Source organism: Heptranchias perlo, chromosome 8 (genome assembly GCF_035084215.1).
Source record: "Heptranchias perlo isolate sHepPer1 chromosome 8, sHepPer1.hap1, whole genome shotgun sequence".
NCBI classification, from domain to species: Eukaryota; Metazoa; Chordata; class Chondrichthyes; order Hexanchiformes; family Hexanchidae; genus Heptranchias; species Heptranchias perlo.
The window spans coordinates 4,841,562-4,855,987 of NC_090332.1; the positions used below are offsets into that span (position 1 = coordinate 4,841,562).

Sequence of the window (14,426 nt, forward strand, 5' to 3'; positions counted from 1 at the left end):
TGTTTTGGTGACACACATCGAGTCAATAAACCATAGCTGACACGTTGCTCGATAGATCGCGGGTTCCCCACCTGGGCGAGCCGGTCCAAATGGATCTTGTTTGTGGGCAGGCGCCAACATCAAATATACACACCAGATGTTGGCAAATTCCAGATGTTGTTCCAATTCCTTTCTCCCCCTCCCCCCCCCCCCCCCCCCCCACCCCAAGTCTCTCCTCCTGGCGGCGCTCGCTGACTCTCGTTGGGGTCGCCCTCTGGTGGTCTGCACGAACTGTTACAGCACTCGGTCAATCCGATATCGGACAGGTCGGCAGGGACGGGCTGGGACCATGGCTTCAGGTTGGCTTCACGATGAAGATTGATTGAAGACAACGATAATCTCAGCGATTAACAGCTCCGCATCATAAGGCAGCGGGGAACGCGGGATTCAGGTTCGGTGTGTTGAGGGAATTCCTGCAACTACTTTTTCATCCGTTAAAATTAAAGATGAGAATCCTTCCCTGCTTGATTTATAATGTCCCATTTACATTCGAGAAATTTCTGGATCACTTTTTGGAGGAGATGGGCAAATCTTTTCAGGGGTCGGGGTGGGAGGGGGAAGAGGAGGTTGATTGACTTAATTTAACTTAATTGCGTCTTTAATGAAAAAAATGTACACGTTATAGATTAGCAACATTGAATGTTAGTATATACTTACTTATTTATTTAGAAATGTGTACGGATAAATGATTCATGGATGAAGACGCTGGCTTTTATTAACTTTGTTCACCGTTGTTCCTGCCCAGAAGATTCGCTACATTTCACAGCTACAATTACACCGATTTCCTCGGATTTATTGGGAATTCTGCATTTCATGGGACTGACTCGCCGGGATTAATTGGAAATGCTGCATTTCAAAGGATACTGTGTGACTCAGGTCTTAAAGCAGCTTGTGACCTTTTTCAGGAGGTAACTGCGAAATGAGCATCATTAGATATAGAATTGAATTGGCCCCCTAGCCTATTGGTCTTTATTGTATCTTAACAGGGGGATTCATGGTATGATAGGAAATTGGAGAAAAGTAAAATCAGCCAGCTCCTGATTGCTATCCGATGCCCACTGTTGGAAAGTGCCTGCAAATGGGATGTCACCTGAGCACAGGACTTGGCCCAACTTTGATTAGCCTGCTGCCAATCCGCCAGCTCACCCATGAAGACTGGGTACTTGGATGGTTGGACTGAAGAGCTGCCAATACCCAGGGAATTGTTGTGCAACAAGAGACTGGGTGAAAACTGGGAAACGTACAGAAGCAGGGAGAGAGAGAGAAAGAGACAGAGAGGGGTGGAAAGAGGGACAAAAGAGCGAAAAGAACGAACTTGCATTTATATAGCGCCTTTCATGGCCTCAAAATGTCCAAAAGCGCTTTACAGCCAATGAAGTGCTTTTGAAGTGTAGTCACTGTTGTAATGTAGGAAAACACAGCAGCCAATTTGTGCACAGCAAGATCCCATAAATAGCACGGTGATAATGACCCGATAATCTATTTTTAGGGATAAATATTGGCCAGAACACTGGGGAGAAATCCCCTGCTCTTCAAAATAATGCCATGGAATCTTTTACATCCACCTGAGAAGGCAGACGGGGCCTCGGTTTACTGTCCCTCAGTACTGCACGGGAGGGTCAGCCTAGATTTTGTGCTCAAATTTCTGGAGTGGGACTTGAACCCACGACCTTCTGACCCAGTGGCGAGAAGACATTGAGGCAGACAGACTGAGAAGCAAAGAGAGAGACAGCTAGACAGACACAGACAGAGACAGAAAGGTCGAAATAGACACAAAGGGGAAGAAAAAGGAGAGAAAACTATCCATAATTCAGCACAAATTGGCACCTTCTCTCGGAAGATGACACCGCCTGTGACTGTGGTGCACTATTCCTTCTCGACCTCTCCACGACCTTTGACATGGCCACACGATCCTGTTCCAACACCTCCCCTCCACTGTCTAACTCAAGCGAGATTGCTCTTGCTTAATCCCATTCTTACCTATGCAATCATAGCCAGAGCATCTGTTACCTCTGAAAAGCTCAACGATCTACCCTTGGCCCCCTCCTCTTACTCATTTTTGCCATCATCTGAAGACATGAGTTCAGGTTCCACATGTACACTGACGACACCCTTTCCACCACCTGTCACAACCTCTCCGCTGCCTTTGTGCTGTCTCCACTGCTTGTCCAACATCCAGTTGAGCGGCAATTTCTTGGGAAGACCGAAGCCATCATCTTCGGCCCCACCACTAACTCCGTTCCCTGGCCACTGATTCCATCCCCCTCCCTGGCCAATGTCTGAGGCTTAACCAGACCGTTGACAACCTTGGCGTCCCGTTTGACCCTGAGCTGAGCTTCTGACCCCATATCCTCTCCGTCACCAAGGCAATCTACTTCCACCTCTAGAATAGCGTCCATCTCCGCCCCTGCCTCAGCCCATCTGCTGCAGAAACCCTCCTCCGGACTCGATTACTCCAAAGCTCTCCTGGCCGTAAACTTGTGCTCATCCAAAGCTCTGCTGTCCATATCCTAACTCGCACCAAGTCCCGTTCACCCATCACTCCTGTGCTTCCAACCCAATATCTTCATCATAAAGACTGCCTACGTCCACCTCCGTTGCAGGGACATTTCCGCCCCTGCCTCAGTCCATCTGCTGCTGAAACCCTTAACCCATGCCTTTATCACCTACACTTGATGACTGTAATGCTCTTTTCACCGGACTTCAATCTTCCACCCTCTAAACTTCAGCTCATCCAAAAGTTTGCTGCTCGTATTCAATCCCGCACAAACCTCCACTCGCCCATTATCCTTATCCTCACTGATCTACGTTGGCTCCCTTTCCCTCAACGCCTCAATTTTAAAATTCTCATCCTCGTGTTCAAATCCCTCCATGGCCTCTCCCCCACCCTATCTCTGTAACCTCCTCCAGCCCCTACAACCCTCTGCAGAACACTACGTTTCTCTAACTCTGGTCTCATGCATCTGTCCCTCCCTTCAGCCCACCATTGGCAGCCATGCCTTCAGCCGTCTAGGCCTCGTGCTCTGAAATTCCCTCCCTAAACCCCTATGTGGGCTATACGGTTGCCAACTCTCCAGGATTGCCCTGGAGTCTCCAGGGATTAAAGGTTAATCTCCAGGACACCGTTGCATGCAAAAACCCAGGTGAAAAAATCATTGGGGCGTTAAAAAAAGAATTGTGTGTTTTTGAAACAGTTTTGCTTCTTAGTTATAAAAATATTGGAGATGTTGGGGGAAAAAGTGCTGTTTGACTGTGTTAGACGGTCGTGATGAAACCTCCAGGAATGTGACCAACCACAGCTGGCAACCCTAATGGGCTAGCACTATAAAACAAGCATGAAAGTTGCTGTTTTGTTGTTTAAAAATCCAACTGGTTCACAAATGCCCTTCAGGGATGGGAAACTAGCACCTCCTACCCAGTCTGGCCTGTAAATGACTCTTGGCCCATACTACAAGGTTGACACTTAATGGTCTCAGGGCAGCTCGGGATGGACAATAAATACTGCCTTGCCCACATCCCAAGAATAAATAAATGTGGGCATTTAAAGACTAGGAAACACACAGGGAGCTCAACTGAGACCATTCAACTGCTGCCAACACAATTGGATGAAATGAACCCCAATCATTTTTACTTCACACAATAACTTGACATTATAAAAATGTGAAGACTAGACTCAAGTCAACTTACAGATAACTTCTGGAACATTGGATCTCATAGAGGAGATATGTTTCACAGTCACTTTACTGCCACTAGAGGGATTCATTTAAGTGTCAGTACTCTTGTTTCCACATGTTGGCAGATTTCAATGTGTTCATTGAAGAAGACTCAAAAAGCTCAGCACCACCCATGACGGAGCAGTCCACTTGATCGGCAGCCCATCCACCAGTGTGTACCATCTACAGGATGCACTGCAGCAACTCGCCAAGGCTTCTTCGGCAGCACCTCCCAAACCCACGACCTCTACCGCCTAGAAGGACAAGGGCAGCAGGTACATGGGGACACCACCAGCTCCAGGTTCCCCTCCAAGTCACACACCATCCTGCCTTGAACATATATCGCCGTTCCTTCATTGTCGCTGGGTCAAAATCCTGGAACTTCTGACCTAACAGCACTGTGGGGGAACCTTCATCTCACGGACTGCAGCGGTTCAAGAAGGCGGCTCACCACCACCTTCTCAAGGGCAACTAGGGATGGGCAATAAATGCCAGCCTTGCCAGCGACACGAGAATAAATTTTTAAAAATTCAGGAGGGATGACGATGGGGCAGAAAACAGGTATATTTCATTTTTTTGTGCAATTAGCTCTTGGGATGTGGGCGACACTGGCAAACCAGCACTAACTGCTCATCCCTGATTACCCTGACTCTTAATGCCCTCTAGAGTGCCCCAGCAAGCCACAAACAATGATAAAAAGGTCCAACACCACACACCCATGGATAGGCTAACAAATGTAGGCTGGGTAGACCCCATCTTATCCACCCCTCATTCTTTTAAGGCACATGAGCCACTTATCATAGTAGGTACAACACAGGGGGAGGCCATTCGGCCCATCGTGCCTGTGCCGGCTCTTTGAAAGAGCTATCCAATCAGTCCCACACCCCTGCTCTTTCCCCGTAGCCCTGTAAATTTTTTTCCCTTCAAGTATTTATCCAATTCCCTTTTGAAAGTTACGATTGAATCTGCTTCCACCACCCTTTCAGGCAACGCATTCCAGATCATAACAACTCACTGCGCAAAAGAATGTTTCCTCATGTCGCCTCTGGCTCTTTTGCCGATCACCTTAAATCTGTGTCCTCTGGTTACTGACCTTTCTGCCACTGGGCAATCTACGCTCCTATCTACCTTCATGCACGAGTCCAGTATCCCTGCCCCTCTCCCAGTCACCCAGTCAGGAGCATCACATTTGCACGACTAAAGCCTTTGTTTATTTGCTTTTTACAACAAAAAAAATCGGAACGAATTCAATTGTTTCACTAAGTTTAAAAAAATACACTGACACTTAAGGATGGTAACAGCAACAATTTCAACAACGATAAAGACTGCAATAAATAAATATTTACAGGAGTGACTAGATTAACATCAGCAACAGGTCAACAGAAGGCCATGGAGGTGGGGGGGAGGGAGTCACATGGAAGAATAACACAAAAACATCATATAAAAGACGTATATTGACTGTACTACACAGTAGTAAAGGTGCAATGCCCGAACTTAATGGAACATCCAGCTAATGCAATGATTGTCAAATTAATATTTGCAACAAGGCTAGTTCACCAAAATCGACATTTACCCTTTTTTGGGGGGGGGGGGCTGAATCCCAAGCATTTCCAACGACCCTTTTGATTATCTCTGATGGGGACATTTATTTTTGGTCTGAAAGACTGGATTTGGGGGAGGGGTGAGGTATTTTAATTGCCACTGTGCTTTAGACCTGGTGTTTGTGACAGATACATTAACACAGTGAGGATAAGTTGTTTTCCTTGGAGATCTGACCGGGGCCTCTTCTTAAAGGGGAGGTGCATTCATCCGATTTGTCACATGATGCTACATGTTGATATATGTTGTGTTTGTTCCAGTATTTTTGAAAACTGCTGCTGAAAGGCCGGCTGGGAGCCGATATTTAATACCTTGTGGCACAGGCCTTTAATAATTCACCAGAAGAAGGTGCATTATATATCTGCTGTGAAGCTTGCCCCAATCAGCAGTTTTTCAAGTGTTAAGCACCAGAAGCAAGAAATACTGGGAGTCACCGATAACTGTGCAATAATCTCTTGTCCAACTGCTGAAGACTATTTTGCGATTCAGATGATAAATGCACCTTGCCTTTAACCGTAAGCACGAGCAATGACTTTTCACTTTTTGTCCTATTGGTACAACACAGACGACAGCTGACACCGATAATTGCGCCTTGTACCACAGGCAACGCATAAAACCACTGAATGATATCTCCTCATTACAGACTTTAAACCTGCCCTTAAATATTGCAATCCTCCCACCTCCCCCCCAACTCCATGCACAAAAATTCCACAAACATTACACACAAAGTCAATGAAATCAAGTGCGTAAAGGTTTCGAATCTAACTCATTCTTTCCCAGGTCCTCGAAACTCTGGAAAGCCTTACATTCCTCAGTCTTTCCTTCCTCCTAAAATCTACAGGCTTGTAAAATTGAAGCCTGGCGTCACCTAATCTTGTTCTACCTTGTCTACTCTTCTACTCTACATAACCTCGGTGGCGTCCAGCACAATGGGTCTTGGCCCTTCACCCAGGTTGCCCAATCACAAGGGCGTATTGCGCCTACACTACCACATGGTTTCTGAAGGTGGCGCTGGTGGCGTCAATGACTCCCACTGCGCGTCAGCGCCACCATCAGGCCTTTGGTGGTGGTGCCGTTTGTTAAACTGAGGGGGCAAAAAATGGCTGGAGACACACAGCGGGTCTATTAGCATCTGCAAAGAGAAAAAGACGCAGATGAACATACTGCGATATTTGTAAAGGCGTTGCTCAAATTCGTTCGCAGGTATTAGTCACGGGTTTGATGTGAACTGAAATCACAACGAAATTGGGGTGACCCAATGATAATGAGGTGTAACAGGTCCCTTTTCTCCCTGAACTGGTAATTGGACTCAAGTGAAAAACAAAAAGTGCTTTACTCAGAGGAGTTCAAATTATGATTACAACTTCCTGCTCAGGCAGGTCAGGAGCAGCTTAGGTGCTAGATACAGAGTAAAGCTTCCGCTACATTGCCTGACTAACGTGCCTGTGCCCCAGCCTCTTATCGAGAACGCGTGACAATTTTGAGATCCCACATCAGCCGTCCTCTGAGCGAAGGGGTTGCCAACCAAATTTGGGATCTGTGAAGTCTATACCCAGCCCGTCACCACTCCTGGGCCTGGGCCCTGCTGAACCCGCTCGGGTACCATGGAGAAGAGACCCTTTCTTTTCCCTGTCGATGAGCCGATAGCATCTCCCGCGGCCCAAACAGTCGCCTCTCACCAAACTTTGCTGACACAGTTACAATCAGCTTAAATTTAACACCACCTCTCACCTGAACACTTGGCTGTGGTCTAAAAGTCAAATACATTGGGTGACACAGAGTGTTTGTTTGCTGATAGGATTTCTATAACACGTCCCAGACGCTAATTCCCTTTTAATTTATGGTTTAAGACGTGTAAAACAATCCCTTTATTAGATGGGTTAGATGAAGTAAGGTGGGAGGAGGTTCGTGTGGAGCAGAGACCAGTTGGGCCGAATGGCCTGTTTCTGTGCTGTAAATTCTATGTAACATATTAGGCCTGCCTAGGAATCATGTGACAGTGTTACTCGAGAGTGAACTATGCAGTGTTACTCGATAGTGAACTATGCAGTGTTGCTCGATAGTGAACTATGCAGTGTTGCTCGATAGTGAACTATGCAGTGTTACTCGATAGTGAACTATGCAGTGTTACTCGATAGTGAACTATGCAGTGTTACTCGATAGTGAACTATGCAGTGTTACTCGATAGTGAACTATACCACAGTTTCCTCACCATCTTCCTTAAGCATGATCACGACTGCTACTCGTTATTCCTTTCTCTTGGTGAATTTTGTACTCATCATGGTGAAATATCCCTTCTTATTTTGGGGCCTCCGGAGCCAGCGTCAAGCGCTCCCAGAGAAGGGAGGGCATGTCCAGCCACGGGATGAAGCTCCCTTGCCTCTGCCGCTACAACGTGGACCAGCCCCAACCCCCCCCCCACCCCCCCGCCCCGGGAACGCGACCCCTGCTGCACCAGTGGCACACTCTCTCCATCCCTGCAGCCTCTCTTGAGTGAGAGTGCCAAATCAGGGGCAAATCTTTCCACTGTGAGCCCACAACCAGTGGGAGCTGGGCCGAGGCTGCCCATACTCATTTCACGTAGGCCTCTCACAGGCGGGAAGACCGGGAAGTGGGGGGGGCGGTGGGGGGTAGGGGCGGTGGAGGGCGCTTTCAACCATCGGTCTGGGCTGGTTGCAAACCCTAGTCCCAGAGGTGAAAGGTCAGGGTCTGACTGACCGTATGACCCAGCCGCCTCAGAATATCATTCTTAATGTGACCTGTCCCGTAGTAATTACCTCATTAAAAATTACATGCTGGAGAGTGTATAAAAAATTGTCTAACCTCAAGAGTTTGGTTGATATCCATAAGCCAGTTGACCATTGCTCTGGCAATTTACAATGTCATCCAAACTCCTTGATTTAATTACCATCCTTTAATTTACTCCCAGTTACCTATAATGTACCTCAATGCTCTGGTCCCTAACCCCCTCCCCTCTTCTGTGTCAGGCGACCCATTCTCCATTATCAGACTGCGCGACAATCACAGGACTCGCGTCCGCATTCATCCGGAAAGCTCTTTTCTTTTTGGTGTGGGTGGGACGTCAGAACTTGGTGCTGTGGCTGAAGTTGTCAGACATCATTATGTTCTTGTAGAAGTTGTCCGAGTGCGTGGGGTAGTAACTGGTCACCTTGTCCAGGACGTTGTGGACGGGAACGACTGGCTCCTGGTGGGCATCCAAATGGTCAAATTTCGACGACGCCACAGCTGCAAAGAGGCCGCCTGGCGGGGGAAAAGGAGAAAGACGTGGTCAATCCTGGGATAGGACCAGAATGGACGGAGAATTAACGAGTGGTACATGGACAATGTGTGGGAACAGGAGAAAGCCATCAGGCCCAAAGAACCTGATCCTACCTCTTAATCCTACCTAAAGTTTATGAAGAACATAAGATGGTCCAGGGCAGGGAAAGACCATTCAGCCCATCAAGCTCACTCCTTCTAGTGTCCATGTCTGATCAGCAGAGTCCCAGTCTGATTATTCGCTCTCCCACCACTGCATGTTGACTTCTTACTTTCTAGAAGCACGGGGGTCTAAATTTAACGCTGGGCCTAAAACGGGCGCAACGATAACCAATTTAGTAGGGCAAAGGCCCGTGTCCAACCTGCACCGGAGTTGGGCCCAGGTGGCCACCTGAAATGAGCCCAGGTCTCGTGTCAACATTGTTCAATTTGGTTCGGTCTTCAGGCCTCTCCGTTCCGGTTTGAGAATCCAGAACACGAGGGCGCAATCTTAAAATTAGAACCAGGCCATTCACGAGTGATATCAGGAAGCACTTTTTCACACAATGGGTAGTGGAAATCTGAAATTCTCTCCCCCAAAGGTCTGTGGATGCCGGGGGACAATTGGAGCCTTCAAGACTGAGATCGATAGATTTTTGTCAGGTGTGGGTACCAAGGGATCTGGAGCAAAGGCTAAGGGTAAATGGAGTTGAGGTGCAGATCAGCCATGATCTAACTGAATGGCCGAACAGCCTTCTCCCGTTCCTATTTTCCAGCGCAATCGTGCCCAGTGTGGGGGCGCGACAGTATTTAGGCCACACTGAGTCTCTTCCCCACCCTCCCCTGAGAAAAATAAATCAAGCAATGCTGTCAATATCTCTATAACTTCCATGAGCCCCGTCTCTGCTGACATCGATCCCTCTCCCTATGAAACATGTCCACTGATCCACAACCGTCTTCAGGAGACCTTCCCACGTGGTCCACTGTCCCGTAAGGTGTTTTGCTGATCCCCAACCTTGTTTGAAGCTTTAGAATGTTGTCCATTAGTTCTCTGCTCACCGTGCAAGTCACGTAGGCTGCTCGCTGCCGCGGCGGCCGTGCGTCAACAATTCCAGAGGACACGAAAGTGGCATCAGGCCCTCCGCTCACAGGCACAGGAGCACGTTTCAACAGACAGCCTCGCAATGAGCTCGCCGTCACAGAGGCTGCTGAAGGGATCGCTGGGGGTGACTGCCTGCTGTGTTAGCCCTCCTCTCGGTTGCTGGGAGGGGAGAGAAGTGGGGGGGGGGGGGGGGGAAGGGATGGTGGGGAAATGGGGATGCGATCAGGGAGCATTTTTGTGACTGGCTCGATCGCCGGTTGATTCTGACGACGGGAACTGAATAATAGGGGGAGGTGGGGCGTAGGTTTGGCCAACATGGCGGACAATCAAATCTTATACTGACTGCAGCTGAGGCCAATTTCCTTCACTTCACACCAACATCCCATCACTTCCATCGCAATGCACAGTTAGCAGCAGTGGTGATTTTAGAAATTGCTGAAGAGGGATGGGAATGCGGAAGGCATGAGATTTATGTTCTGTGGAGGTGTACTCCCTCGAAGAGCTCTTTGGCTGTGAATTTCCTCAGACCTCCCCCTGCTCTGCTGCTGTAACTTCCAGCAAAGTTATAGCGGTGAAAACGGAAGCAGCTAAGGGAATTCACGACCTTTGACACCTGTTTTGGTGCTTTTATTGGCGTTTTGGAGCCTACTGTTGTTTCAAGTGAGAATCTCAGCGTGAATTTTTTCATAAATTAAATCAAAAGCATTCATCACTCCAATCCCAATCCCTATTTAATTTCCAAACCTTGGCAATTCCTTAATTGCAGTGACAGGAATTGTCAAAATGAAGCCAGTTAATGCACTCACACCCAGGAACATCCACCTGATCTCAAAAGAGAAGCTGCAAACCAATATTGGCGAAAATAAACCTTCGTATGAGGAAACAGCAACATGAGGAAAGTATAAACAGAATTTTAGCAGCTTGTGTGCTTTGAGGATGAACACTAAATAAACACACTTATAATTGGGACACTCAGAAACCATCAGCTCATTTGAAATTTTTCTGCCTCAAAGTTTGTGCCATTGAGAGGCAGTAACAGCTGATTGGTTCCAGTGCCACACCCTCCAACCAATCTAGTTCTGACAGACTTCGTTCCCACCTTCTAAAAGGATCCGATTGGTCGATCCTGCCAGCCTCCATCGCCAATGAAAAACAGACGATTTTTTCATGTGACATGCCGACTTGCTGGCACATGGGTTGGATAACTAACCGTTGGCACGTATGGTTAGCCGATATGTAAAATACAGTGAGGCGAGAGGAGCACCCAAACAGTGAGGCCATGCAAGATGGAAGCAAAGGTTCAGCTCAGATAATCAATTGATTCAGCCTGGCTTCAGCAGCGTTAATGTGAACGAGCAGTTGACGGGCAAAATACTTCATGCCTCGACAGCAGTTTTCAAAGGCAGGAGCTCGCGTCTCATGTCCGTTTCAAAAACGTTACCTTCACCTCTGGAACCTGCGTCTCAATCCAGGATGGACCAATGCACCAAAGCCTCCTCTTTTTTGATGGCCATCTCGGTAATCAGTCAACTGAGTCTGGGGATAGTCCCAAGCCCCAAGTTTCCAATGGGCAAAAGTCTACAGCTCAGAATTGTCCATATTCCAGCAATAACTGGCACTCCAGGAGGGGCTACAAGTGTGACTGGTGGTGGGAAACGGAAATCACACTGTTGTAAAGGGGAGTCTCTTCTGCAGTTTGGGGCTAAGCATGTTTTGAGGCAGAGTAGAGGGAGCTTTGATCTGTATCTAACTTGTGTTCTAGCTGACTTGCAAATACTTGATGTTGCTACTGGTGCAATAAGTAGAAAAGTGTTCTATTCTCCAGTACAAGCCTTCCAATTAAAAAAAAACTGAATGTAGGAATGCATAGGGGTTGCTGGACAATAAAAGACCAAGGTCCAACTCGTTGGCCTTCTATCATCCTGGTAGTCTTATGATCCAACGATAATGGAGTTGTTGACTAATCATAGCAATCAATCTCTATCCATGAGTCTACAACAGACCCAGACATGAGGTGAGGAAAACCCCCAGTGGTGGAGAGCTTTGGGAACCATAGGTCCAAAGTCACCTGTTCCTCCCAAGCACGTTACACTCACCACATGTCATGTCTCAAGTTACTCATATACTGTCTATCTAAGAGTCTATCTAATTCATGACTGAACATGTGCATTAGGATGTGGCATCTTTAAAAAGGGTGCACAGTTGAGAAACACCATCTTCCTTTTAAGTGCCCTGTATTAGACATATGGATGGTATAGATCCACGAAGCAACGTCCCTAGCAGGCAGTAAATGGCAAACCTCTTGCATAAGGTCATGTTTCATGCAGCGACCAACAACATGCCGGCACAGAAAAGCCTTGAAAGGACAAGCCAGTGAGACTCAAAGATAGAGCTGAGGGAACAGTCCCAGGACCACGGTACATATGGAGCAAAGTAATCCCCCATTGTGTAAAAGAAGATCAGGCCAACCAGACGGAGAAAGGTCAAGAGAAGGCGGCTGGAGCATGCACAAACCCAGCGGAGAAAAGGACTACCACCAGCCTCACTCAACGAGCACCCCACCCGATTCAAACAGTTAGGCATGTCGCTGGAGAACAATGGCACAGAGAGGTGCTGAATAGAAAATCGAGGGAGCAGCAGCAACTCCGCTCGATCGTGCCAGGGCAACAAAAAACAAAAAAAGACCTCCCGGTGGAAGCAAACCACGTCGAGCAAGAGTGTGGAGCGTCAGCCAACGTTGTGAGGGATACCCAAAGGAAGCATCTCCCTTCTGTCTCTTGACCATTGCAGGAGTGCAGTGGGACAAATGCACGCAGGTCACAAGATTGATAAGACGTCTCCTCAACACCTGGCCACTTAGAGTCACCACCACCTCTGGCCATTTTCTTTGGCATAATACCCAGCATGCTTTACCTTTTAGAAGGAGCCCATCTCTGCGTATGGACAAATTCTCAGGAGACATCACCCTGTTCCAAAAACACATCAATATTGGTTAATCAGAGCTCCGAGACCTTATACGTTAACACTTGTGCCATTTGCATCTGAAAGGCTCAGCACTTGCAAAAATAAGACTTTTGTTATTTTGGGACCTGTTGCGTAACGGGGTTTATTGACACACCAGAAGCAGATCCGGTGTACTTTTAAAGATGTAACTTTGTGAACCTTTCTTACAGTCATTTGCATACGTGAGTGTTAATTGGCGACAGGTACAGCTATTTTGCACTTTTTTTTCCCCAAACAATTTGAAATGATTGGTCGGTCATTTCTCAGACACAGCTGGAGTTATGTCCTGGGGGAGCGGAGAAAGAATATTTCCCAGCAGGGGGAGATCTGCACCAAAATAAACGCTTCCGTACTTCCTAGTTGGTTCGGTTAGCCAGGTGTGATACTGAGCTACTCAGATCAACAACATCCCCTGACCTGTACTGAGTTGGGTGATCTCAACTGGGGATAGCGGTGATGGGGCTATAATTGGGTCCAGCGTCCCCGTGGGTTAGGGAGGGAGAAGGTAAGAAAGTGAGCCAGAGCTCCCACTCCCGTGCTGCAAAATCTATGGGTGCAGCAGTATAGTGCTTATGGTATTGGGACTAGCAAACCAGAGGTTATGAGTTCAAATCCCACCATGGCCAGTTGTAAAATCATAGAATCGTACAGCGCAGAAGGAGGCCATTTGGCCCATTGTGCCTGTACCGGCTCTTTGAAAGAGCTATCCAATTAGTCCCACTCCCACAGCCCTGCAATTTTTTTTCCCTTCAACTCGCTGCGTTAAAAAAAATTCTCTTCACCTCCCACCTTGGATTTTTTTTTTTGCCAATTACCTTAAACCTGTGTCCTTTGGGTTACCGACCCTCCCGCCAGTGGAAACAGTTTGGTCATTTGTGGGCTGGCACCAGAAAGAAATGACCGTGAAAGCTGCCAGGTTGTCTGGTTTGCTAATGTCCTTTCACCGAAAATAGCCTGCCAGCTCAGCTCAGTCTGGCCTACATGTGCGATTGACTTTTAAGTGCCCCAGCAAGCCAAGTTATTGGGAGAAACAAAGCACACAGCTAAGAAGCACAATCTAAGACTGCAGCGGTTCAAGAAGTGGGCCCATCCCCACCTTCTCAAGGCAGCTAGGGGATGGACAATAAATGTGGCCTTGCCAGCATCGCCCACATCCTGAGAACAGATTTTTTTTTTAAAAAAAAGCGACATCCGTGTTGAAGTCAAACTGTGGTGCCTTCCATGGTGGAATAACCTGCTGACACTCATTGTCCGAAGATTGGCTGCTTAGTGAAGTACGGTCCACGTGGAACCGTATCCAGTCATGGGTCAGCCATTTCAGGTAGAGGAGAATGGAAAAGTGAGAGGAAAACAGTTGCAGAGAGGACACTTCCCTCCGACCTCAATTGAAGAATTTAGATTTTCTCCTGAGCGTTCCTCTGGGAAATTTCACTTCGGAGCTATTCCCTGAGAATAGGCACATGGGAACAGGAGGAGGCCATTCAGCCCTTTGAACCTGTTCCGCCATTCAATTAGATCATGATCTGTATCTTAACTCCATCTACCCGCCTTGGTTCTGTATCCCTTAATACCCTTGCCTAACAAAAATCTATCAAACTCAGTTTTGAAATTTTCAATTGACCCCCAACTTTTTGGAGGAGAGTTTTCCAGACTTCCACCATCCTTTGTGTGAAGAAGTGCTTCCTGACATCACCCCTGAACGGCCTAGCTCT

At 47.5% G+C, this 14,426-nt stretch overlaps 1 protein-coding gene across 7 annotated transcripts in view; it reads right to left on the reverse strand.

Annotated features, from left to right (window-relative positions):
- Positions 1 to 5,337: 5,337 nt before the first annotated feature.
- Positions 5,338 to 14,426, reverse strand: part of adgrg6 (adhesion G protein-coupled receptor G6) — a 105,435-nt gene continuing 96,346 nt past the window's right edge. For 6 of the 7 annotated variants that reach the window (XM_067988557.1, XM_067988552.1, XM_067988556.1 and 3 more), the window contains one exon: positions 5,338 to 8,612. In XM_067988557.1, the coding sequence (XP_067844658.1) occupies positions 8,434 to 8,612 (179 nt within the window). In that variant the 3' untranslated portion in view covers positions 5,338 to 8,433. Of the gene's footprint in view, positions 8,613 to 12,624; positions 12,678 to 14,426 lie in introns of all 7 variants that reach the window. The other variant, XM_067988555.1, reaches the window with a different exon arrangement.